At 45.1% G+C, this 27,644-nt stretch overlaps 1 protein-coding gene across 5 annotated transcripts in view; it reads right to left on the bottom strand.

Annotated features, from left to right (window-relative positions):
* MTUS2 (microtubule associated scaffold protein 2) overlaps positions 1 to 27,644 on the bottom strand; it is a 570,271-nt gene that overhangs the window by 35,323 nt on the left and 507,304 nt on the right. For all 5 annotated transcript variants that reach the window (XM_030308514.1, XM_030308551.1, XM_032593161.1 and 2 more), the window contains one exon: positions 21,224 to 21,290. In XM_030308514.1, the coding sequence (XP_030164374.1) occupies positions 21,224 to 21,290 (67 nt within the window). The remainder of the gene's footprint in view (positions 1 to 21,223; positions 21,291 to 27,644) is intronic.

Here is a 27,644-nt window from a genome sequence, read left to right as displayed (position 1 = left end):
GACACGGGCTGTGGGAGTTTTAGTATCTCACTCAACCTCTCTGGGCCTCAACAGTCTCATCTGTAAAATGAGGAGGAATGGGCCCTGTTCTGGGCTGAATTGGGTCCTGACCCCAAAATAGTATGTTGAAATCTTAACCCCCAGTACCTCAGGATGTAACTGTTTTGGGAGAAAGGGGCCTTGAAGAGGTGACTGAGTTAAAACAGGGCCATTAGGGTGGGCCTTAATCCAGTGGGACTGCTGTCCTTATAAGAAGAGGAAGAGAGGGGCGCCCGGGTGGCTCAGTCAGTCAAGTGTCTGACTCTTGGTTTCCGCTCAGGTCACGATCTCACGGTTCGTGGGATCAAGCCCCGCAGCAGGCTCTGTGCTGACCGCGTGGAGCCTGCTTGGGATTCTCTCTCTCCCCCTCTCTCTGCCTCTCCCCTGCTCACATTTGCTCGCTCTTTCTCTCTCAAAATAAATAAATAAAAACTTAAAAAAAACTGTTTACTAAGAAGAAGAGATACTAGGGATGCATGCTCAGAGAGGACACGGGGAGAAGATGTCTGTCTACCTTCAAGCCAAGGAGAGAGGCCTCAGCAGAAGGCAACCCCGTGGCACTCTGCTCTTGACTTCCGGCCTCTGGAAGTGTGAGAAAATAAGCTTCTGTTGTCTAAGCCCCCACGTCCGTGGCGTTTTCCTACAGCCACTTTGAGCGCTACGTCCCCTTCGTGTCCTACCCTTCTAGAATGCTATGGATGTTGTAATGGCGGCACAGGTCATCAAGAAGAATCTTCCCTTGAAGAAGACAGGGAAGCGTATATCATTTGTGTAATTACAATCCCCCTCCCTCCCCAAATGGTCCCCTAAAGAGGTCAGTTTCATCTGCGGAGAAAATGTGCACCATCGGTCATCCCCATGACCTGAGACATTCATAGTGAAATCAGTGCTTGGCACTGGTATGTGCTTTCACGATAAAGTTCCCTAACACACAATACTACCTTGTTTAATCTGCCCAGCACATTTCCAGGTGGGGCAAAATGGGTATTTTTGCTCTGATTTTATAGAAGAGGAGACAGAGGCTCGGTGGGTGAAGTCACTTGTCCGAGTGGACACAGGCAGACAGGGACAGCCAGGACTCAATCCATGTGAATCTTGGTAGTGTTCTTTCCCATAATAATAGGGCTGCCATTCTGCCTTACATTTTGGAAGGGAAACAAAAAAATATAAGGAAAAAAAACCCCATAAAAATCCTAACCCGTGAGGTTGCTTCACGGTAGTAAATACTTGGTACCATTTTTATGGGTTCTTTAAGACAAAGGACAAGCATTTCAACCAATGGATAATGACTGATCCTGCATGTGAATATAATGTGCAATGCTTGTAAGGAAGCTGGGTGTGAGAGGAGAAAAACACAAGGATGATTTATAGAGGCGAGAGAGGAAATGGAATTAAGAGGATGGTTAGAATCATAAGGTTTGCAAAGCAAAACAATGTGGTCCACACAAGAACTAATAACATCACTGCCCAGATTGAGGAAATGGCTTGATGGGGAAATGGTTTTGCACAGTCGTTCTTCCTTTCCTCTGGGTTAACTTGGGCTTGCGGAGCTTAAAATGCATCTCCACGGCACATGCTCATCTCAGATTCCATTGGGACCATCCTGAAGGCCCAGGCTTCGGACAGCACAGAGAGCATGGCTTTGTGGGGGTTGCAGTGAGTACTGATTGCTTTTAATTTTTTTTTTCTCCTTGCAAAATGGCATTGAGAAGATGACCCTTTAATTTTATCTGAACTTAGCACCTGTTACCTAATTGGTACAAGTAACATCCTCTCCGTGTTGAACATCCCTTCTAGAAGGAGCTTAAGGGGCTTTTAATAACATCCTGAAAAACGTTTCAATAGAGCATAAGCTGAAGTTCTGGGCTGCCGTTCATGGTGGAGAATTTGCCTTACGGAGAGTTCTAGAAAATGAATTCCCAGGACCCCATCATTTAGGAAGCTCCACTGCACGGAGTGGCCCTATTCCACAGCATGGTGCTAGCTTCAATCCTCTGTCCAGAGTGTGGGTCCCCCTTATTTGATCCTAGGTGGTATGGAGACCAACTGACTGCTAGATAATACATTTTAATGCATTTGGTGGTAGGAGGTTTAAATATATTCCTTCCTTCCCTCAGGTTGTCACATGCAGGCATGCCTTGTGTATTCTGTGTTCTCCACAGGATTCGGGAGATAGCTCTCTGAGGCTTTCCCAGACCTATGATTACCTTCATTTCCTGTCCAAGGGTTTACTGCTTTTAATTTTTCACGGGAAAGGAGGATTAATGTTTTAGATCTTTAGGAGCTGATGTTTTCAAAGTTGTGCGTTTCCCTATCAACTCCTCTCAGCCTCTCTCCATTACTACCAAATCCATCCAATCAATTCCAAGGAACAATTCCAAGGAACAGTTGTGCCCCAATGCAGGAGCGAACCCTACTGAATTAGTAGCAGTGTCCCTTGGGCCGTGTCTCCAATAGAACAGCCACCTCACCGCTTCCGGGGGAATCATTACTTCCATGGTGGTGGCTTCCTGCCCACATGCAGACGATTGTAATTTAGTTATACAGTCACCAAAACTGAGAGAACATTCGGAGAAGTGACCTTCGACTGAAAAATAAAGACAACTCTACCTCACAGAGTGGAGCCAGGATTCAATATGTGTTTACGTGTATGAAGCACCAGCACGGTGTCTGGCTGGCTTGAGGCCAGCCCTCACTGGCTGTGTGCGGAGGCCTTCCTGCTCACGGTGTGGTCCATACACTCGGGGCTTGTCAGAAATGCAGGAGCCCAGGCCCAGCTCAGACCGACTGAATCAGAAACTGCATGTTAACAAGATCCCAGGAGCTTCCTCTACGGAGTCTGAAATCCATGGGGTACCTGACAGCACGGGGGAGGTGAGATGTCACCCTCAGTGGCTCTCCTCTCTCTGAGCACACAACCGCTAGGTGGGTGAGGAACTGGCTTCAAGACTACTAATAAAATCAAAATTCTCAGGGCTGAAAGCCTACAAGCACATCCTTTGCTCACAGTTAGCCTTCAGTGAGGCTGTGTGGTGCGAAAGCAGCCAGGCTAGACCAAGACACCTGCACCGGGGCTGGAGGATGGGAGGTGGGCTGGGGGATCAGCATGGAGGGTGGGGTGGATCTGGCTTCATGAGCTGGTCAGGTAAAAGGAGGAGCGACTGATGAGCTTCTGAGTATGAGGATGGAAAGACAGCAAGTTAGAGAAAATCAAATCTGCGACCAGATGATGAATCACACTGACCCCTTCTTGGGGCAGGAAATAGGGGCTGGGTGTGCAATCCCAAAAAAGAGCCAAACAGAACCGTGAAAAGGTTACAGGTTTAAGGGTAGCCGACCTGTTTGCAGGTATGAAATGTACAAACAGAGACACCTGCCCCTCAGGTGACATTTCATAGTATAATGCAGAAAATACCAAGACAGCGGTGTTGCTGGACAATGTGATGTGAGGGGGGTACTTTTACCTTGGCTTCTTGCCCTGCTTCCCTCTGCTGCTCGGAGACTGTGGAGGACCCTTGTGCATGGGCACAGTCCCTCCTATTAGAGAAAGACGGAAGTCTCCTTGATGATGGCGATTCGAAGGGGTTACTACCTCTGGCAATAAATAAGGAGCGAGTCGGGTTGTAGCAGCCTGCGCAGTGCTGACGATACACGACACGCCTCAGTGGGATTCATCTGCTAGCTGTAGGTGGTTCTTAAAGTGACTTAGAGCAAATTTAAACTCAGAGAGAGCACTGAAGGGACCCTGGAAGAGACAGGAGTCCTGGCACACACTGGTACAGGGATGGACAGTGTGGGGCTGAGCACTGGGTCAGCAGGATCCCAGCTGGATTGGGGGGGTCAATAAGACTACAGGTGTTTTCAGTAGGGGACATCTGGTGATTCATATTACATCCCACCTTGTAGCTCTTAAGACAGGTTATAACATAACTGTAGTTAAGGAAGCTCTTCAGTTTTTTCACAGAAGAGACTCAGTGATTCTTGGTTAATCCCATTGTTGTCTTTACACAGCGCTGAGTTAAAGACCTCCTCCAAGTGCGGTGGCAAGAACATGCACCGTAGTGTCCACCAGACTTGGGGTTGAGCTTCTTGGTTGATGCTCACGTGCAGGGGATGAACCCCATTAAGCCTCAGTTTCCTCATCTGTAAAATGGGGATCACACAGAGATGACGCCTTAGGGTTAGTGTGAGGTTGCGGTGGGCGAATTCTGAGTCCAGCTCGCCACAGAACAGAGGCAAGTCTCCTGTCCCTGCCTCCAATCCCTTTTCTCCCGTTTGCTTTTCCAATCACTGCAGTCAGGCAACGTGGGCTCTCCCTCCCGCATGTGTCTGGGAATGTGGCTACTTCTGTCCTCCTCCCTGCTGCTGACTTGTCTGCAGTCCCCGTCATCCAGGTTACTGGAAAATCCCTGGACTGTTCTCGCTGCACCAGTGCCTGTCCCTGAACCATTTTGTCTCACGGCGGCAGCCAGAGGGAATCCTCGAAGGCTGTACCTCAGGACTCGCTCCTCTGCATGAAGCCCTCATCTCGCTCAGGGTACAGGCCGGGCCCCCATGCCAGCTCACCAGGCCTGGCAGCATCTGGGCCCCACAGCCTCCTGACTTCGGCTCTCACTTTCCTCTCCCTTGTTGACTCTGTTCCAGCTATACTTGCCTCTTTGCTATTCCTTGAACACTTTCAGGACTGTGGTTCTCAAAGAGTGATCCCCAAACCAGCAGTCAGCAGCACCTGAACATTTGTTGAAATGCAAATTATCGGGCCCCACCCCCTGCCTGTGACTCAGAAATGCTGGGGGCGGGGCCCTACAATCTGTTTCCCAAGCCTTCTCCGTGGTTCCAATGCCTAAGATTGAGGACTGCTGGCCTCAATCGGGGCCTTTGCACTGGCAGTTCCCTATGCATGGAAACCTCTTCTCCCAGCTCCTCCCCAGATATCTGGCGCTCTCTCTTTGGTCTGGATCTCAGCCCAGGAGCTCCTCCTCCAACTCAGAGACCAGTGGCCCCCATCAGAGGTCTGAGACTCAGCTCCGTGAAGCGCCTTATCCAAGCTTCTAAGTTTTAATCATTTTAACCTGAATACCTGCAGCTTTTCCTACAGCTGCTACCTCCATGACACCTCAGAGTTCTCGTTTTACCTTTTTGGCTGCCTGTCTAACAATCCTTTATGTTAAATTCTCAATGGTAAAATAACTGGAGTGGTTTCTGCCTGCTGGCTGTGCCCTGACTGGCAGTCAGGTGAACTCAGGGATCTAACTCCTTGCAAACATGGCCAAATGCAATCATCCTGCTCTCCCCAAAATGAACAGTGAAGGGAACGAAGGGAAAACCATTGTCATTCCAACAGGTCTCTGCTGAATGCATTTTGATGTGCACTTTATGTCTGGATATGTGTGGGCTGTGTGTGTGTGTGTGTGTGTGTACACTGTGAGGCTGCTTACTGAGATTAAATGATTTATCATCTAAAGTAAAGTGCTTTACTGTTGGTGGGAATGCAAACTGGTGCAGCCACTCTGGAAAACAGTGTAGAGGTTCCTCAAAAACTTAAAAATGGAACGACCCTACAACCCAGCAATAGCATCACTAGGAATTTATCCAAAGGATACAGGAGTGCTGACGCAGAGGGGCACTTGTACCCCAATGTTTATAGCAGCGCTTTCAACAATAGCCAAATTGTGGAAGGAGCCTAAATGTCCACCAACTGACGAATGGATAAAGAAGATGTGGTTTATATATACAATGGAATACTACTTGGCAATGAGAAAGAATGAAATCCTGCCATTTGCAGCAACGTGGATGGAACTGAAAGGTATTATGCCGAGTGAAATAAGTCAGTCAGAGAAGGACAGATATCATATGTTTTCACTCATATGTGGATCTTGAGAAACTTAGCAGAAGACCATGGGGGAGGGGAAGGGGAAAAAATAGTTTCAAACAGAGAGGGAGGGAGGCAAACCACAAGAGACTCTCAAACACAGAGGACAAACTGAGGGTTGATGGGGTTGGGGGAGAGGGGAAAGTGGGTGATGGGCATTGAGGAGGGCACCTGTTGGGATGAGCACTGGGTGTTGTGTGTAAGTGATGAACCGTGGGAATCTACCCCAAAAACCAAGAGCACGCTTTACACACTGTATGTTAGCCAATTTGACAATAAATTCTATTTTATTTTTTTTAATTTTTTTTAACATTTATTTATTTTTGAGACAGAGAGAGACAGAGCATGAACGGGGGAGGGGCAGAGAGAGAGGGAGACACAGAATCGGAAGCAGGCTCCAGGCTCTGAGCCATCAGCACAGAGCCCGACGCGGGGCTCGAACTCACGGACCGCGAGATCGTGACCCGGGCTGAAGTCGGATGCTTAACCGACTGAGCCACCCAGGCGCCCCATAAATTCTATTTTAAAAAAATAAACAAAATAACAGGACAGAACATAAAAAAAATAAAGTGCTTCACAAAAAAGTTTTTTTTAAGTTTATTTGAGAGAGAGAGAGACAGTGTGAGTGGGGGAGGGGCAGAGAGGGAGGGAGAGAGAGAGAATCCCAAGCAGGCTCTGCACTGTTAGCACAGAGCCTGATGTGGGGCTTGAGCTCACAAAACCATGAGATCCTGACCTGAGCAGAAACCGAGTCTGACGCTTAACCGATTGAGCCACCCCGGGGCCCCTAAAGTGCTTTAAAATGGCCCCTAAGAAGCAATCTGAGTTAGAACATCACGGAAGAGAATGATTTTCCAGCCAAGCAGGAAACACCTTTCTCAATTTTTGTTCAGATTGTTGACTTGAAGAAAAGGCAGTGGGATTACATTACGTGTGACGGATGTTGTGGTGAACAGTTTTTATTAAGAAAAAATCAGTTTATCCTCTGATCTGACTCTACAAACGTTGAATACATGTCAGGAAGGAGCCCCACACTTTTAGCCTTTCCCAGGCACCGTGTACATCCATCTAGCACCTTCTGGTCCCTCTCACTGCCATTTCTGCCATGACACCACATCCACGTGACAGGGGGAAGCCCTTTGTGAACTCACCCCTGCTGGGAACAACTGCAGAAGAAGACAGCACTTTAAAATGCTTTATATCTAAAAAAATAATAATAATAAAAAAAATAAAATAAAATGTTTTATATCTTAGCAATAGATTTGTGTTCCGTTTTTCCTATTCATGATGGTAGACCATCCTGAGTCAACTTGGAAATGCTGCAATTTAGAAGACAGGTCACAAACACAAATGAGGGGTGGGCCAGGGGGGCTGTGGTAACCTTGAGAGGGCCCGTGTGCCCCGGTCAAGGGGGTGGCTGCCATTCGGTAAGAAGACAACTCACTACAAATGGGCAACCAACACCCCAGGAAAGATATCCCAATAGCCAATTAGCGCACAAAAAGTGCTCAACGTCATTGGTGATGGGGAAATGGAAATTATGACCATAATGAGAGAGTCTTCCCATCTATTGCAATGACTCAAACAACAACAGGATCACTCAGAATTAGTAAGAAGATCAAATGTTGGCAGGTGGTGGGGGAATTGGAACTCACACACTGCTGAGCGTAGCGCAAAATGGCACAAGCACTTGGAAAACTGTTTGGCACTTTCTCCTAAAGTTACACGCACATCTGTCCTATGACCCAGTAATTTATAACGTAGGAACTTATCTGAGAGAATGACAACAAAAGATCGTGCCAGGATCTTCCTAACAGCCTTATTTGTAAGAGCGAAAAAGTCACAACCCAAATGTCCCTCAGCAGACAAAAGGGCAGATTCGTTGTGGCGTGCTCCTGCAAATGAAACACGGCAAACAATAGAAAGGGACACACTACCGATTCACTCAGCCATGTGGGTGCATCTCTCGTGTGGAACAAAAGCCCCCGGACACGGTAGGGTATAAAATGTCTCGTCTCATTTGTGTGAAATCCCAGAGCAAACAACACTAATCTATGCCGACAGAAATGACTGAGAGGTTGCTGTAGAGGGGAGGGGTGGACTGAGTGGAAAGAGCCATGAAGAAACTGTCTGGAAGGAGGGTAAATGTCCTAGATCTCGTTTGGAGTCTGTGAACGTATTCATAGCAAGACGTCATCAAACTGAACATTTGAAAATAAAAAGTTTAAGAACAATGAAATGGACGGTCTTCTATGTTTCTCCACATATTTACCCTTTTGATAGCCTGACTTCAGGCGTGTACATCCAAATTTCTATGATTTTTAAAGGACAATTTCTCTGGATATAAAATTCTGGGTTGAATGGGTTTCTGCCCCTCCCCCCCACCCCCCGACTTTTTCTGGCACTTTATAAATGTCAGTCCAGTGCCTTCTGGCCTCTGTGTGTTTCTGATGAGGTTACCTGTTGTTCGTAACCTCGTTCCCCTGTATGTATTGTGTGCCTTTATCTGATTGCCTTCAACATTTTCTTTTTATCCCTGGTGTTCAGTAGTTGACTAGTATGTGCTTAGGTGTGATTTATTTGTATTGATCCCGTCTGGGGTTCAGTGAGCTTCTTGGGTCCGTGGGTTATATATATTTTAATGTTTATTTTTATATATATTTTAATGCTTATTTATTATATATATATATATTTTAATGTTTGTTTATTTTTGACAGAGAGAGAGAGAGAGAGACAGAGCATGAGTGGGGGAGGGTCAGAGAGAGAGGGAGACACAGAATCCAAAGCAGGCATCAGGCTCTGAGTTGTCAGCACAGAGCCCAACGCGAGGCTCAAACCCACAGACGACGAGATCATGACCTGAGCCGAAGTTGGACGCTCAAGAGACTGAGCCACCCAGGCGCCCCGTGGGTTGCTCTTTAAAATCAAATTTAGGATGTCTACACCCACCATTTCTTCAAGTATTTTTTCTTCCCAATTTCTCTATTCCCTTTTGCCAATCCAACTACACACCTGTTACCCACTTGTCATGCACATTCTGTTCTTAGTTTCAATCTTTCTCTCTGTTCTTCTGACTGGATAATATCTCCTGATTCTCTTCAATTTACTGACCCTTTTTCCTGCAGTCTCCAATGTGCTGTGAGGCCTATCCAGTGACTTTTTCATTTCAGAGCTTATACTTTTGGGTTCTAATGTTTCCATTTGGTTCTTTTTTTTTTTTTTTTTAAATGTTCATTTATTTTTGAGAGACAGAGCATGAGCAGAGGAGGGGCAGAGAGAGAGGGAAACAGAATCTGAAGCAGGCTCCAAGCTCTGAGCTGTCAGCACAGAGCCTGACGCGGGGCTCAAACTCATGGACCATAAGATCATGACCTGAGCCAAAGTCGGATGCTTAACTGACTGAGTCACCCAGGCGCCCCTCCGTTTGGTTCTTTTTTATCGTTTTCATTTCTCTGTTGTGTTTCCCTGCCAGATTACTTATTACGTTCTTCTTTTTCTAGAAATGCTTGAATACGTTTATAATAGTTTTTAAAATTTCTTATCTGCTAGATCTGCTAATTCTAACACCTGAGTTATTTCAATGCCCATTTCTATTGGCTAGTATTTTCCTTGATTATGGGTCCTGGTTCTTTGTATGTCTAATTTAAAAATATATATATGTTCAACGTAATGGATAATATGTTCTAAGGAGCTTCCTTGATGATGTTGAGCTTTGTTTGCCGGCAGGTAAACTATCAGACTCCATTGATTCTGTCAGGCTTGGTTTCACTCTTGTTGGTGTGGGTCAATTTCAGTCTGTCTTTGGTCCTAGAGAGACCCTTACTCCATCTAGGTCATGGCCCTTACTCCTAACGCCTGGCTGTTCTCAGGGATCAATGGATTGCTCAAGAGATCTCCCCACCCTCTCTGGGCTGGCTCCAATGTCTCCCAGCACTCCGCAGCCTCTGGTACCTCCATTCAGCTCCCAGCCCTGTAGTAGCCGTCCTCTGCCAGACTGCCCTGTGCACACAGCCTACCCTTCATCTAAAAACACAAGGGAAGTCCGGCACAAATTCCTGGGGCCCTCCTCCGCTCAGCTTACTCCTCGCCAGGCTCAGCCCCACCAGGCTCAGCCCCACAATTTCCAACCCCTTCAATTTTGGCATCTGCTCGTTCAGCTTAGCAAGATGGTGGCCGTGACCTGGAGCACCTCTCTGTGCCGTGGTCTGGGAAGCGGCCCCAGGCAGAAAGCTGGGGCTAATGTGGGATCCACTTAGTATGCTTCCCTTTTCCCAAGGGCCACAGGTCTGTAGTGTCTATTGCTCAATGTTTGGAAACAGGTGCCTCATATATTTTGTCTGTCCTATAGCTGTGTACAGTGGGAAGCCCAGTACCATACTGTGGCTGGAGGCAAAAGTCCAGACAAGCACCCAAGGGATGCTAAGAGGCTCCGTCTCCTCCCATGGGAAGAGGTTCTAAGAACTGAGGTCCCAGAAAAGCACAAGTCATGGAGATGACTGCCCAAGGCTATCTCAGCCAAGATGCCATTATTATCTACAGCACATCAAGTTTGGTCCAGCATGCAGTGTTCTGATTAGAATTTTAGCTTTCTAGATAGATCTGCCTATGGGGGGATATATTTGTCATCGTCAACTGACAAATTGGCATTTTTGTTTTCGTATCAAGCTCTAGTGAACTTAGTTAAAAGCGCTTCCTTGAAAGTCAGAGCCCTTCTTGGTGTACTAACAAAGGAAACAAAACAAGCTGTGCCAAGTAAATCCACCAAGGTAACCGCCCGGACTCAGCTGCCAGCCGGGTCCCTCCGCCTGGAACCATCATTCTGATTAGCGAAACTCCGACCACATTCCTTATCACTAGCTGTTGTTGGTTGTTTTGTTTTGTTATTTATTTACTTACTTATTTACTTATTATTTTATTTTAGGGAGAGAGAGAGAGCACAAGTAGGAGAGAAGGGCGGGGGGAGGGGGAAGAGAGAATCTTAAACAAGCTCTATGCTCAGTGTGGAGCTCTACACGGGGCTTAATCCAACAACCCTGGGATCATGACCTGAGCCGAAATCAAGAGTCAGACACTCAACCAACTGAGCCAGCCAGGCACCCCTGTTTTGTTTTGTTTTGTTTTTTAAAGACTGTTGTGTTTAGGAGATCTGAGATCAGGATCTGATTCATTATTACTGCAACCTAGTAAGTCCTTACATGGTTGCTTGCAGGGCTGAATTGGTCTGGCTTTCCTCTTCTTCACCAAAATTAACTTCCCCAAAACCTGGCTGAAAAAGTGCAATTCTGATCAAAAAGAGTGACCTGAATCATCAGTCTGCAATCTACTGCAATTTATATATTACTTTATTTTTTTAATTTTTATTTTTAACGTTTATTTATTTTTGAGACAGAGAGAGACAGAGCATGAACGGGGGAGGGGCAGAGAGAAGGAGACACAGAATCCAAAGCAGGCTCCAGGCTCTGAGCTGTCAGCACAGAACCCGACGTGGGGCTTAAACTCACGGACCGCAAGATCGTGACCTGAGCCGAAGTCGGCCGCTTAACCGACTGAGCCACCCAGGCGCCCCTATCTTACTTTGTTTAAATAAACTGCCAAATTAAGCAAATAGATTGACAGTACTCTTGAATACCTGAAGGTTGCCCTGGTGACATTTGCGGTTATTTGAATAAATGAGAAGAATTCATCGTGGCACTAGACAAGAAAAATCAAATGTTAAAAAAAAATCTGTGAAAGGCAAATCACTTGAGTTTTATATCCCAAACAAACATTTTTTACACAAATAACTTTAGGAGTTTCATAAACACAAACTCATTCCTTTTCTTGGGGATGGCCACATGGAAAACCTAACTGTCTTCACTATTTTTCCCATTTCCCAAAGGAGAGACCGAGTGAATGGTGGCATTGATGCTGTTCCTGTAATTGATTAGGTATATGGAAGAATCACTTCTTCACTGAGTCCTTCATTTCCTTTAATACAGCTCAGCATTTCCTGGATCCCTGCCCGGGTTACAACCCCTGTTCTGAGCTCCCACACCTCGAGCATCTTACTTGCTACACTGGATTTTAATTAGCTGCTTATGTCTGTCTTTCCAATGCACAGGGGTTCCCCAAAGTCAGAGACCTCGCCACATTCCTCTTCTACTCCTGGCGCGCTAATGGGCACCTCTCCTGGGTGCAGTCAAATTCATAAAATGAAGCAGTGAATGGTCCACATTGACCATGCTAAGCCCTGAGCCAGGGTACAAGACACAAAGAAAAAGAAGAGAGAGTCCATGTATGAGAAATTCACAAGTGGGAAGCGATTACGCTCACCCAATTTGTATGTGACTGTCATTTAAAACACATATTTTGCAAAATGCTCTTCAGCAATTTTCAGGTTAAAGCTATAGCAGGTCATGTCTTTCTCTTGTTTTTTTTTGCTGTTGTTGTTGTCTTTTAAATTATCTTCCCTCGATATCAGTTGAGATCTTACAACACAAAGGCAGCGTGCTATGATCATGATAAGACAAGAGGACCCAGCTCTGTTATTCCGCACAGTTATGTGATTGGGGTTGCTTTTACTTTGTATAGGCAATGTTTACTCATTGTTAAAACAGTGGTGGTATTATCTACCTTACTACCTCCTAGTCAGGATCAAATTAAATAACAAATGAAAGGGCTTTGTAAACCATACCCCACCTTAAATATTAGATTTATAAATATTAGCTTTCTCTTACATTTTACATTTACAGACACATGGCAACAGCAGATTCTGAATTTCAAGAAGCCGCTTGCCCACAGGGTCGTTTACGGTATCCCGATCTATTCGAGTCAGTCAGTTCAGCTTAGCTGAGGATGACGCCCACAGATTGAAAAATATTAGCACATATCAGGAAAGAAAATTACCTTTATTCATAAAATAGTATGCATTTTAGGGAGTCACAGACTGTGCATCGGTAAGGCACCTGTTTGGGATAGAAAACTACAATGACATCCACTGGAATAAAATCTAACCATGGCAGCTGACATTATTGGTTTGAATTTTTCCCAGCTCAGACCTAATATCATCTCCCTATAGGAGGGGTGTGTAATTCCAGAACCCAGTCATGCTGAGTGGGGTCCCTCTTGCAGACGAAGTAGTATATGCGAAGCTAGACGGTCATGCTCAAATTTCTGACAGCAGATTAAATTTACTAGATCAAACCTTTCAAATACACTCATCTCCCCACCAGAGAGCTGAGGACACTGACAGCCCATACTGGGTCTCCTCCAAATTGTCAAGCAAATTTAACAAGATCCCATTCCTGCGGTTCAGAGGGAATTTTGCATCCCAAAGATTTTCATATGTTGGATTTTTATTTTCATTCAGTTCAACACATTTTCTAATTTACTGTGTGGCTTTCTCTCTGACCCGTGGGTTGTTTAGAAGTACGCTGTTTAATTTCTAAATGTTTGGAGTTTTCCTGGATATCTTCGTGTTTGATTCACAATCTACTTCAGTTATAGTCCAGAACATTTTGTGTGGTTTCGATTCTACTCGTTAAGGTTTTGTTTATGGTTCTACTTGTTAAGGTTGTTTATGTTAACATTTTGAATATGTTCTATGTTGCTCAGTATTCCATGTGAATTTGAAAAGAACGTATATTCTGCTTGTCAGATGGAATGTGCTATTAAGGTCAGTTAGGTCAAGGTGGTTGACAGTGTTATCCAGGTTTTCTGTATCCCTACTGATTTTCTGCCTCCTTGTTCTAATGATACTGAGAGAAGAGGGAAGTCTCTAAACTTACACGTGGATTTGTTTCTGTCTCCTTTCAGTTTTACCCATGTTGGTTGCATGTTATTTGAAGCTCTATTGTTAAGTACATAGATATTTACTATTATTATGTGTTCTTGGTGAGCTAACTCCCTTATCACTATCTCCTGATAATACTATTGGTCTGAAGGTTACTTTGTGTGATATTAAGATAGATACTTCAACACTCTAATTTTCTCTTCATTGGTGTTAGCGGAGCCTATCTTTCCCCCATCCTTTTACTTTCATTTTTAAAGTTTATTTATTTATTTTTGGGAAAGACAGAGAGAGAGGCAGAGAGAGAGAGAGAGAGAGAGAGAGAGAGAGAGAATCCTAAGCAGACCCCATGTTTGGCATGGGGCCAGACACAGGGCTTGATCCTACGACCCTGGGATCATGACCTGAACCAAAATCAAGACGCAGGTGCTCAACAGACTGAGCCACCCAGGCGCTCCTCCCGTTTTTCTTTTAAGTCATTTATGTCTTTATATTTGAAGTAGGTTTCTTTTAAGCCACACGTAGCTGCGCCTTACTTTCTTCTTTTTATCCAATCTGACAAAACTGTCTTTTAATTGGTGTACTTAGAAGAGATATTTTTATAAATCAGAAAGTGTGCATTATATTTTTGTGATCCCAAGATTAGTTATTTTTTCTGAGATATCTTCTTGGTTTTGCATTTTGACTTGGGTCTTTTTAAAGCTGTGTGAGGAAGGCAGACAGAATCCAATCTGACATGTAAGGTAATTATAACACACTGAGCCCCCACTATTCTGCCAAATACTCTGCTAGATTCCTCTGTTCTCACTCGCCTGCTGTGACAGGACTGTTCTCTCCATCTTATTGACGGAGGCAATGGGGGCCCCATAGCACAGGCTGGCTAACAACCCTCAATATACACTCTCCCCTTCTTTCGTAGTGATAGAATAATATTTGGGCAAGGTCACCAAGAAAAAATAAGGAGCACATTTCCCAGTCTGTGTCATGGCAAGGTTTGCCTTGGAACTTCGTTCTGGCCAATGAGATATAAACCGAAGTGTAAATCCTGGGACTTTCCCTCAAAGAGAGCTGACCCACTCTCTCGGTTTCTTTGTCCATTCCTTCCTCCTTCCTGCTACCTGGAATAGAGATATGGTGACTGTAGCACCAAACACCACACTGGGCCGTGAAGGAAGGGCCACCATCTTGAGGCGGTAGGATGATCAGCTGTAAGAGGCCTGGCGCCCTGCAGACTTTGTAGAGCAAAGCCATACCTGTCCCTGGGTGCCCACCTCCTGACTTTTACATGAGAGAAATAAAACTCTACTTTGATTAAGTTATAATTTGGGGGGCGGGGGCGGAATATGTTATTTGTCCTGAACTCAATCCTAACGGATATAGCCTAGGGCCAATTACCATCACACTGTGTTATGTAATTAATTACACTGTCATCCATGTTTAGACAGATTCATCCTAACGTCTATCATGGTTTTGTGGGAAAGTACGGAATTGGGAGAAGCAGCTACTTTACCTGATTTTTCAAATTAGAAATTACAAAAAAAAAAAAAAAAAAAAAAGAAATGGTGGTGGGGGTGGGGAAGCCATGGTAAACTTACACACTGTATGTAGAATTCCAGGTTTGGGCCTAAGACCTGACTCTGCCCAAACCAGCTGTATGCACTTAGGGGAGTCCCTTAATCTTTCAGAACCCCAATTTCCTATAAAATAAAGATACCAACACCTACTTCATTCAGTCATCTGAATAAATAAATAAGACATATCATATAACAGAGCTTGGTAAGTACAAGCACTATATAAACATAAGGTCTTATGGTCATAAAACTAGAAGCCATTTTATATATAACCTTGAAAGGTAAAATCATCTCACAAATACCCTTCCAGTGGTGTGTATATGTATGTGTGTGTTGCTAGTTATAAATGAGATGAAATTGAACATTTTATTCTAGTTAGGAACTTGAGAGCATAATAAATAACAATTTAGTGCTTACTGTCACAAACTTAGATATATATATATATATATATATATATATATATATATCAAAGTTCTCATATATATATATATATCTCAAAGTTCTCAGAATTCTTTAGTATCTCTTTTTGGATATTATAGAAAATATCCAGGTTTTTGGGGTTTTCTTTGCTTTGTTTCAATAAGCTGAATGTGATTTGATTTCAACAATATTTGATTTCAATACTCAAAATGTGGATTTAATAATTTAGCTTTCTGTATAATACCTGAGAAACTCTGCCAGAATGATTGCCTTGTTAAACGCCGCTCGCTGTCTTAAAACTTTATTTCATGTGAAGTATTTTTTAAAGAGTTCGAGAGAGAGAAAAAAGCAAAGCCCATCGCAAGTCTGAGGCTTGCAGAAAGATAAAATGCGTGTGTCTGGCTTGGGACGGGTCTGGCTGAGAGAGCATCAGTGCACCTGGGCGTGTGAACCAGAAGGCTCCATTTAGATACAGCTATGCACTGCATATGTTTTTTTTTCTCTGGTGGAGCTCATCTAATTCAGATTTAAATTCATACATTATTATTTATGAATTATTAATTATTTTTTAAATTCATACATTTTTAAGGCTCAGTGTTCCTAATAAGGCAGCTTTGCTGGACAGAGAACCATAAACATCCACCTGATGGTCGTCAACAACTCGAAGCCTAAGGTCTCGAAAGAAAATAACCTGCGTCTAGGAGGAACATCGTATAAACCCATTTCAGCATTTACAAATATAAGCAGGACCCTTCAGTAATTCAATACCTGACTTCCAAATTTGGAGAATGTCACTCTATCCAAAAGTTGAGGCTCATATTTTAAGAACTACATTTTCTGGAAAGTTTTTAAAAATGTGATTAAAAAATCAAATATTATATCTATTTCTAGCATCTTGACTCCTCCTCCCCGTGGATGTGGTGGTTTCTGGTCCCCTGGGGATCTAAAATGCCCTTCATCCCACAATCATTGTAGCTTGGCTTTTCCAAGGACAGACCCAATTAAGGCCAACTCCAAACACAAGGTAAGAGTCATCCTCCCTGAAGGGTGACTCAAGCATGAGAAGCTTTCAAGAGGATGACCAGAGATCCCTGTCTTCACATCCACATATGGTGTAACACAGATGATGGCAATTTTAGCCACTCCCCAAGAACTCGACTCCTGGACCACAAAATGCTCTATCTCAAACTGCACCCTGGTACATAATTGGGTATTACGTGTCTCTTCTCAGGTGCGTGTGTGTGTGTGTGTGTGTGTGTGTGTGTGTGTGTGAGAGAGAGAGAGAGAGAGAGGGAGGGAGAAAGGGATGGGAAGGGAGGAAGGGAGAGAGGAGTAGTGATGGAATTTCTTCTTTATCTACACTGAGATTAAATCCACCATCATCTTGTATCTTGATTTATAGAGTAAAAATCAAGGATCTTTCACATACAGATGAATTTAGAACAAATGTGAATTTCTATCCAAAATCTGTCCACACTCTGAGACTAGATTTCCAAGAAAATGACACAAGAGGAAGAAAGTAATTTGCATAATCCTGCAAATAATAGCAAAAAACTGGGGCAAATCTAAGTGCTCAAAGGAGAGGAGTGGCTTATTCTAGTGTGCTGCCATGGTTAAATGTTTTATCACTATTAAATGACCATTGTGAATTGTTTTTTTGATACGTGGAGAGGGGAAAAAAAATAGTTTTCCTTCCACAGATGTGCAGAATGGTTAATGCCAGAAAACGGTCACGGCATCTGTTGGCCCCGTGCATGTGCGGTGGGCCAACAGGCATCAGTAGGTGCTCGGTAGGAGATGGTCTCAGAGTTTACCTTGAAATCAACTGCCAGCAAGTTCTACTTAAAAATGATTATAATCAGAATCCTCTGTTGGCGTGGGTAACACACATCAAAATCTCTGACTGGGGTAATACACCTTCTACAGGATTCTGCTGTAGCTCCTTCACCAGACATGTCCCAGTTGGGAACGTACTGTAAATATGAAGTGTGTCAGCAAATACACCAGGGGATTAGTTTCTGTGGTCGGTTCCCAAAAGCCCGTCTAACCCAGCTGGGAGCGGACTCAGAGACTGACAGCCCTATAGCCTGACAGGCGGAGGTGAAGGAAGGAAGATGATATTCCTTCCCTTCTTCTGGGAGCCAGGCCAACTCCATGGGGAATGTCAGAGCAGGTGGGATATGTCCTCTGCATCTTTCCTTTCTGCACCCTTTCCCCTCCCTCCTGGGCTTCTCTCCCGAGGCCCTCAGGCTGCCCACAGCACTCGACTAGGGGACCCCATCCTCCCAGACCTACCCCAAATTCCCTACCGCCCCCCTCCCTGTCCTTGACCCAAATCGAAATCCTCACTCCTTCAATGTAGTTCATTGGTTCTCAAATTTCACTGTACTTCATGAACATCTGGGAATTAAATTTAAAAAAAGCCTAGTGGCTCCAGTCCGTTGAGTGTCCGACTTCAGCTCAGGTCATGATCTCATGGTTCGTGAGTTCAAGCCCCGCATCGGGCTGGCTATTGTCAGCACAGAGCCCGCTTCAGATCCTCTGTCCCCCTCTCTCTGCCCCTCCCTCGCTCATGCTCTCTTCTCTCAAAAATGAACAAACACTTATAAAGAAGAAGAAGAAAAGCCTAGGCTCCAACCTCAAATATTTTGATTCTGTTGCCTTAGAGGTCCTGGGAACCGTTAGTTTAAAAAGCACTGCAGGTGATTCTAATATGCACCAGGGCTGAGAACCCCCGGGTCAAGGTGATCCTGGCTAGATGCTAGAAGCCTTTGATTGCATTTCTTCACAGCAAGGATGTAAACAACGGACGGCTGCCTACCAGCAGATACGGGTAGATTCCAGGGCAGCATTTTAACACATATGAAAAGTTTGAGCAGTAGGTTTTAGATTTGGGGAACAGGCCAGCCCTGTTCTGCGGATATACAGTAAATGCTGCTAAACTCTTCTGATTTTTGCAGCGTCTTCCTCTTCCATGCCTGAATTCACACGTGGAAATTCTAGCTCCCCCCACCCCCACCACGCCCCTCACAGCCCCTCACAGCCCCTCAGAGCCCCTCAGAGCTCCCAGCTCCGGAAGCCCTCATCTGACCCCGCTGATAGGGGTCTAAATGAGGGTAGGGATGCTGGGAAGGAGATAGGATCGCCCATCTCTCGCCCATCTCTCTTTCCAGACGATCACTCAAAAGTCAGCTTTATAAGCTCAATTCTCTTTTCCCTTTAAGGGTGTTCCTTGCCGGCCACGCTAAACCGGGCAGAACTTGTGGCCTTTACAGTTAATAGTAGATGCCCACAGTGTAGTGTCCGCCTTCTCCCAAACGCAGGCTCTGCAGTGGCTCAGGTGCTGGCTGCTAAAACATCCGCTGGGCTCAGTGCTGGGTGTCATGGCCCCGGCCCTGGGGCTACTACCTAGGCCTTCCGCCCTCTCCCCTCACCCCGCGGTTTATTCGTTTGGCAGATGACTTCTGGTTCTATTCTTAGCACTAATGCAGACCTCAAATAACACCGAAACACAAAAACTCAGCGCAATCCTTGCGTGGTTCCTGCTGCGTTCAGAAGCTTCAGGAAAGGGCCGAGGGAAGCGGGGTTGGATTCGGCATGCCCTATCTAGTTGGGTCAGGGTGCACACCCCAGATCCAAAGCTTGCCCGCAGGCGTGCAGACATCCCTCCGGGGAGGAATTCAGGCTACAATGGAAGATTCTGTCCTCTATTTTCTGATTCAAGGTGCTACACACCTTACTAGGAGAGTCTCCTCCTCGGGCTGCGTCATCAGCATTATCTTCTTTAACCGACTTTCCTTTTTATGAAAGGACACCTGAGGGACAGAGAGGTTAGCCAACTGGCCCTACCTGAACCCGTGTCATTGGCCTGCAAAGTCCATGCTCAGAACCATTCACTCTCAGAACAATCTAAAAACTCATCCATTTGGGATGCCTGGGTGGCTCAGTCGGTTAAGCGTCTGACGCTTGATTTCAGTTCAGATCACGATCTCACGGACATGAGATCAAGCCCCACACTGGGCTCCGCACTGAGCACGGAGCCTGCTTAGGATTCTGTCTCCCTCTCCCTCTGCCTGCATGCCCATTTGTGCTGTCTCAAAACAAACAAACAAACAAACAAACAAACAAACAAAACCCCAGCTTAAAAACCCATCCATTTCACGCACACTCGTGGCCCTCGGCTTCCCAAGAGCTTCTCTGTAAGTTCTGCCATTGCTGCTCTTGGCAGACCTCTCTCGGGAAACCTACACCTGGGTTCACGCACTGGGTTCCTCATCCGGGGATGGCCAGGGGCACGGGGCCACCTTGCTGCTCCGGACCACTCACAGGTGAGGCTGGGAAGGAGGGACCGTTATTTACTGCTTTCCCCCAGGGGCCTTAGAGGGGAGAAAAGCCCACCGTTGACCTACCTCAGTGACGAAAGAAGTCACAAAACTCGCAGGGAAGGAAAAAAAACCCAACAGCTCAGTTAGACAAAAAGGAAAAAACAGAGAGGGGTGATGGGGGTACCGTGTCTGGAAATCACTCCGTAGTTCGCTGCACATCCTTGGCACCCATGTTCCCCAGGGAAGTCTGGTCTTCAGCTTCCACACCTATTCGCACGGCTATTTGCCGGAAGGACCAGCCACAGCCTCTCTGCGTGGCTGGCCGGAAGGAAAGGTGCTGTGCCACCTGCCAAGGACGGCTGGGACCGTCCCAGTCCCCTCACTCATGGAGGGAGCCCCACCGGCACTTGGCAGGCTGCCCCCAGGACCACAATGGATGGAGGAGATACACTCATTGTAAAGAGAAGACAGCAGGCCGAGGGGAATAGGCCAGGCTGACGTTCCCTTTGCTGACTGATTCCTGAGGAAACACAGTAACGGAACCTCAAGAGAGAACTGAGATCGAGAAATTGGAACGTGGAGAATACGTGCTCTGATCTTTGGCCTAGAGTGTGGAAGCCCACCCGTCTCCATGACACGCCCCGGTCTGGGGATCATCCCATCACTTGCCAGGTCTCCATGCTCAGACTGAGCTCTGCCATTTTATTGGCCAAAGGTGAGTGGGAATTTCAACACAGACCCCAGCATATTTAATCCACCCAGGCTTGTGTTTCTGGTCTTGTTCTATATCACAGAGTGTTTCATGGCGAGGCCTGTGGTGGCAGGAAGCCTTGGAATGTCTGCAGAGATCTAGTGCAGAGAGCGCCTCGTGTTACCCAGCAAAGCTGTGCTGCTTCCTTGGGAGCTCTGCCTGCCCGGGGGTACCGAGACGGAGGGGCTGTGGTCACAGCTCACAACGCAGACGGAGGTGTGTGCCGCCATCTGCGAAGAGCGGAGTCGAGGCCAGATTAGTGAACTGTTATGAAGCTGTCTTTGTAACAACAGAGCTGTAAAAATTATGGCTCCCTGCAAGGCCACACCAACGCACCACTGTGCTGGGTGAGATGCTTCATTTTTCCAGGCAGCTCTGCCCTGGCTGATTACGTGAGACGTAACTGCTTTTGTTGCACATTCACAGGTATCAGGAAAAGACATTCTTGGCGTTCCTCATTTTCCATGCCCTACTTACCAACTTCATCCCTGACGTTTGCAAGTTCGATTGACAGCTCTTTTTCTTTCACAAGGGCACTTTCATTCTGAAAAAAAACAAAACGGATACCGAGAGTCCCCTAGTTTTACGCCAAATAAGCCCCTGTGACATGTTTAATTAATGAATCATATTAAGCAAATATTTATGAGTCTAGCCCTTAAGGAGATAATTTTCTCATTATATAAGCATAGAAAAAAAAATTACAAAGCCAAGTCCGACTCATTCATTTGTATCACATTCAAATCACAAAGCTCGCAACCTAATAATAATAACCCCGCTCGCGCTTTTCACTCTACTGCACCGTTTATACATCAACCTACAATCCCTTCTTTGCACGTCTGTGCCCTGCATGGTAATCAGCTGTTATGTATTATTACACACCGTTAATTATTATCACTAGTATGAGATTTTTGAGCATGAAAACATCCACACCACCTTCTTCTGACGGGCGAATGCTAATTTTACCAACTGTCTCCTTACACGTACCCTTCTGTCCATATGTACGTGGTCGGCTACCAAATAAGTAATGAGCAGAAAGCTTAACGTGAAACATTTTTTTTTTTTTTGTAATGAGATCAACACCAAAACTTAAGGTTTCCAAGTTTTTTTGTTCCACTGTGTGCATCACTAGAAGGAACAAGACGAAAAGTCCCACGTGAGGTACTATTAAGGGCAAAGGACACCATTTGTAACCACACGGCCCCTGAGTTGTTTTCAGATCATATATATTCTATGACATGAAACAGAGAGGTACCTGAAGATATGCTGACTTTGTAATCTGGGTTGAGTCACCAGAAATAGCTACATTTGTTATGATTTTATTGTTACTAATAATAACTAGAAAAGGTGTGCTATATCAATTCTCTTCGCATTAGAGATACCAAAAATGTAGGCCTTCAAAGAAAGTCTCTTCATTCGGTTAGAATGTGCTCCCAAAGCAAACATTTCCAAAAAGGGAGTTGAAGCTAAAAATTGTACCAGATCTCTAGCATGAATATCATCAGGGTCTTGTGAATGTTCTTTCTTGATTAACCTCCTTTGACTTTGATTACAGCACCTCCAAAGAACCTGTTAACCTACCTCAAGGATGAAAGAAGTCATGAAACTCGCCGTGAAGAAAAAAAACTCAATTAAAATAAAAGGAAAAAATGGGGGCGGGGTGGTGGTAACACGCAGATCTAGGTAACACGTGTGCTACTTTGGGTTGATGGGACGGACGGTCTCAGGTCATCCAAAGGGCATTTGCTACACAATGTCATAATTTCATAGTACCCAAATAAAACTCTATTTGTGTGATAAACTGACAGCTATTTTAGTCACGGGCATCAACAAGGATTAGCTCATGGTTCTTTTAAGAATAATGTAGCAATAATGCATCCTTTGAGGGACGGTGGGCCCCCATTTTATTCATAAAGCTCTCTCCTTCCATCCCAGCCCTCAGCATCCTTGCCTTCCCTAAATCTGAAGTCTAGCAATCACACCCGAGAATAGATAGTTTCCTAATCACTAAGGGATGCTGCCTCTATGCCAAGCCCGCTGCACAGGGTTATAAAGAGGGTTGAAGAAATTAATATATGCAAAGTAATTAGTAATTAGAAGTAATATATGCAACCTGGCACTTGGCAAGCTCTTTATAAGTGTTAGTTGTTCTTAGAAGTCTTTTCTTTCATTTTATTTGCAAATGACTAATATCCTATAGATACTAGGGTCTTATCCACATTAACGATCTAAATGTGTTTAGGAATATGGCATATTCTTATGCTCTATTCTTTGTTTTGTTTTGCTTTTTGAAAATACCTTCATGGCTCTGCCCTGATTCCGTTCTCAGTTCGAAGTCTAGATACCTGGGGAAGTGTTCTAATCAGATAGACCACAGGGATTCCCTGCTTGCTCCAACACAGCATAATGTGGCTGGCTGACTTTCAACGTGTTACTACAAATTAAGAAAACCTGGAATTCCAGAGTGGCTAGCTTTCTGTATTCACCCTGAAAGGATCTTAAACTAGTGAAAAAATTAACTTGTTTCTCCTATCAAGAAACACCTGGCTGGCTCAGTTGGTAGAGCGTGAAACTCTTGATCTCGAGGTTGTTAAGTTCAAGCCCCACGTTGGGTGTAGAGATTACTTAAAAAAAAAATATATATATATAAGAATAATAATTTTTAATCCTCAGTTCCTAAGCACAGCCAGAGAAGTGAAGTAAAGCTGACCCTTGACCAACATTGGTTTGAACTGGGTGTGTCCACTCCCACTCCAATTTTTTTTCTTTTTTAAAAATTGTTTTAAATTTTATTTATTTTAGAGAGAGAGACAGAGAGCAAGAGTGGGAGAGAGAGAGAGAGAGAGAGAGAGAGAGAGCGAGCCTCAAGCAGGTTCCATGCCCGCACAGAGCCCGATGTGAGGCTTCATCCTCCCATAACCCTGGGATCATGACCTGAGCTGAAATCAAGAGTCGGACGCTCAACCGACTGAGCCACCCAGGCGCCCCTCGAATTGTTTTCAATAAATACAGTATAGTACTGTAAATGTATCTTCTCTTCCTTGCGATTTTTTAAATAATAATTTATTTTCCCTAGTTTATTATAAGAACATAGCATATAATACAATATACAAAATGTGTTAATCAACTGTTCTTAGTAAGGCTTCTGGTCCACAGTGGGTTATTCGCGGTGAAGTTTTTGGGGAGTCACAAGTTATTCACAGATTTTCTACTGTGCAGGAGTTGAGCACCCCAATCCCTGGTTCTTCAAGGGTTAACTCTACTGTACTTATCAGTCTCAAAATAGCATTATTAAAGTATTCACAGTCAGAGTGCTGACAGATGCAAAGACTTAGATGAGGTTAGGCAGTGAACAACCAGAACTTAACAAAACCCCACAAACCAACTCTGATTTCTAACATGAGCCAACAGTTCCCTCAGCTCCCAACACCCACCACCCCCACCCTGGAAAGAAGCCCTGGGCAGATGTGAACAGTGTCCTACCCAGGGATCTCCCAGATCACAGTAAATCACTCTACACTTTCCGGCCACAGGAGAATGAGACATTTGGGGAAGGAGTGGCTTGGAGGCCCAGTGAGGAGACCGTGCTGATTCTGGTAAAGATTATGGGCAACCTTCAGACCTGAATCACTGTTGTGAAAAGCTACCACTAATACTGACAGCCAGGCTGGACCCACCCATCTTCGCTTTAGGGGAGACACAAGTGAGAGAATAAAAGAAAAGGACCAAGAAAAGAAAGGGAGCAGATGGGAAGAGAGATGGAAGGGGAGATAGGAAGGGGACGGGTGAGACCATAGACCCTGCACCCTCTCCATCTGGGGAGACAGTGACGGGGAAAGAGTGAAGGAAGAGAACCCAACTCGACCTCAACCTTTTGCAAGCATAGTCTATAAAGCCAACTGCAGTTTCAAACTACAGTCATCAGATGGCTTACCGAGGAAAGACTGGCTGTTAAACATTAGCAACAAACCTGAAGGCTTAAATGTCAAGGTAAACAACGAAACTCTGGTAAGGTCTAGCTAATGACAGCATTAATATTAGTGTGAACATTTCCAAACACTTCGCGAACGTGAGGCACAGCGCTGGGTAGGCCCTTTCCCTCACTTAGTCCTCCAGGTGAGGCTGTCAGGTGGGTGCTGGGTTCTATTTCCCTGCGTGGAGGATGAAACTGAAGCTCCAGGCTAAGCAAGCCGCCCGTGCACGACTGGCTGGGAAGCGGTGAAGCCAGAGTCTATTACAGACACAGCCTCAGGATCCAAACGGCACCAGTTCTCAGACTGGATAGGAGCACTTATCGGTGGTCAGTGTCAGCTCCTCACCACTTTTTCAATAAAAAAAAATTCCCTGGCTGCATTCACACCCCATCCCACCGTTGAAACTACCTGCCTTTGCCCATGGTATGGATTTGTTGGCCGCTCGCCAGTACACTTCCAGCATGGCCTGCCTGAGGCTGTAACTTCTGAGAGGGTAGCTGTTCAGCTTTCCCCATCAGCTATCCCTAACCCCTGTGAATCCGTTCCTCCGGAAGACGCTGGCTCAGCCCAGCTCTGCTCGCTAAGGCCAGCCCATGTGGGTTGGCAACAGTCCTTTCTTCTTAAGTGCTTCTTTTTGAAATGATACCAACCCTTCTGATTTATGAATTTTCTGCATCAATTAAGTTACTCTTTGTTTCCTGAAAGCTAAACCAGAATGACTAGTGCTTCCCTGCAGTGGAGTGAGTCAACAACAACAGGACTGCAGGAACTCTCTTCCTTAACGCAAGAAGTGAACTTCAAGGAACCTTCCATTCTCTCCTCCTGCCTCAAGTTCTCTGTCATCCATCATGGCTCAACAGATTCCAAAGGTGATCTCGCAAGGCCGTTAGGTTCTGTTGAACACACAGGAGGAAGGCGGCCCCAAAGACTCCCTTTGAAAGGGTCTCATGCCACGATTCCCCTTCGCTCCCCAACCTAAGCCAGTCCAGCGCGATGACGTGTTGGGATGACTGAAATATGAGCACGGCCCCCTCTGACGGCCCAGTGTGAGATCAGTGCTTCCCTACATGGGGAATGAGTGGAAAATTCCTAACTGGTGCCAAGCACGAGCTCCTGCTTTCACTCTAAAGGTCTAAAAATAGAACTCAGTATTAACCATCCAAACGATCCCGGTGATACAGTCCAGAAATCGCAAAGTCTAAAAGGCCATTCCTCTAAAATTACTGTTTACTCTAGGACAGGCTTAACTGGAAATGGACCCTTGGAGAACATTCATCCAAGCCCCATACCAACAGCTGTGTCTTCTTATGCACCTCTTTTATTTGGTCACGTACCTCTCTTTTGCACACTGAGTTCTCTACTCTTTTTAGCATGATACGCTGTATTCACAGATGGAATCCGAGATGAGCTATCCCCATGAAACATCCAACTCTCCCCCTCTACCTCTAGCCCTAAACACACCGCTGCAAGTCTGGCACAGTGAAGCCTGTACTTCTCACATATGGCTCTCCACGCTAAGGTGCTCAGCGACTCTTGCCGAATGCCACCATGAATCTCTCCTAGCTACACAAACCTGGCAAAGCCTACAAACCGCTAATCGTGCCATTGACTTCAAGTAACTGGATGTGTGGCCAAGCCCGAAGCCGGCCTGCCACACTCTGTCATTTTAACATGCTTCGTCAATGGGAGTTACCTGTTCAGCTGGTTGATGGCACCTATGAGAACTTGGTGGTAACAGGGAGTGAAAATGCCACTCTTTGTTAGCGTCACCCACGTGATTCTACACTTGGACATGAGCTCCCTAAGCTCCTCCTCAAATCGGAAACCAAAGGAACAGACTAGTTACTATGAGACCAGAGGAAGAAGGAGCAGGAGGAATGTGGGAGCACCCAAGGCAAGAGCCAAGAGAACTGTGACCCTAAACAGCACCTGAGGCTATTTCCGGGAGCCTGGGTCACCCCCATCATATGGGCCCTTCTCTTCTCCTTGCCATGCTCCTGCCTCTGGTCTGTGATTCACCCTGAAGGGGCACTTGATCAGCTACAAGGGGGACTGATGACAATTTTGTAAACTTCACTGCAGTTTCTAAGTGTTTTGATCAGCTCCCGCTTCCCCCCACCACATTTTTCTTTAAAAGGACACACACGTGCCCAAGATGATGTGACTTTGATATGATGAGTCAGAAGAAAGAGTGTTTGTACTGGGCCCTCAAATATTTGTTGAAAAGAAATGAATTGATAAATGGAACAGTACTCTACCGTCAAAATAGTAATTTGGCAATAAATTAATTAATTGTAATAAATAAATAAATAGACACACACACACACACACATTAAAAAATATATACATGTAAGTCCACAGACTCCCAACAAATTTCTAATTTTTCCTATCTTTTTAGCCTGCCCTGGAGTCAATGCAGATAAAAAAAAAAAAAATTCAACCGTGCAAAGCTAGGCCACCTTTTCACAGGCTAAGCAAAAGAACCATACAGGGAATTAAAGAAGAAACCTACAGAATTCTGCTATTTGAAGAAACTTCCAGATCCTTTTTACTGTGACTTTTGGAAATTCAAAGTGAGATACATACATGCACATGAAATCACAAAGGGGTTAAGGAATTTTTCATTCTTCCTGGAAACAATATTGCTTTTCACTCATGGCTCTGTGAGTTCAGGTGAGGGCTTAATTCTACATGGCAGAACCCTGTTTTAATACGGAAATACTTTCTTTTGTATTTCAAGATGAACCAGCCACAAGGTGACATCTCCAAGGCTTCTGTGTTTTTTCAGACCACCGTTTGCGAATGCTGCGTTCAATTTCAGTATCAACACTGTGAAGCTTGGCTAGATTCATAATATAGCTCCGTGGAAAATTCCTTTGGGAGGTGGACTGACCTTTTGTTTTTCATTTCAGTTATTATGGCTTTAA

This window comes from Lynx canadensis, chromosome A1, assembly GCF_007474595.2.
Source record: "Lynx canadensis isolate LIC74 chromosome A1, mLynCan4.pri.v2, whole genome shotgun sequence".
NCBI lineage: Eukaryota > Metazoa > Chordata > Mammalia > Carnivora > Felidae > Lynx > Lynx canadensis.
Note: the sequence above shows the minus strand (reverse complement) of the source record. Positions and strands in the feature narration are given on the sequence as shown.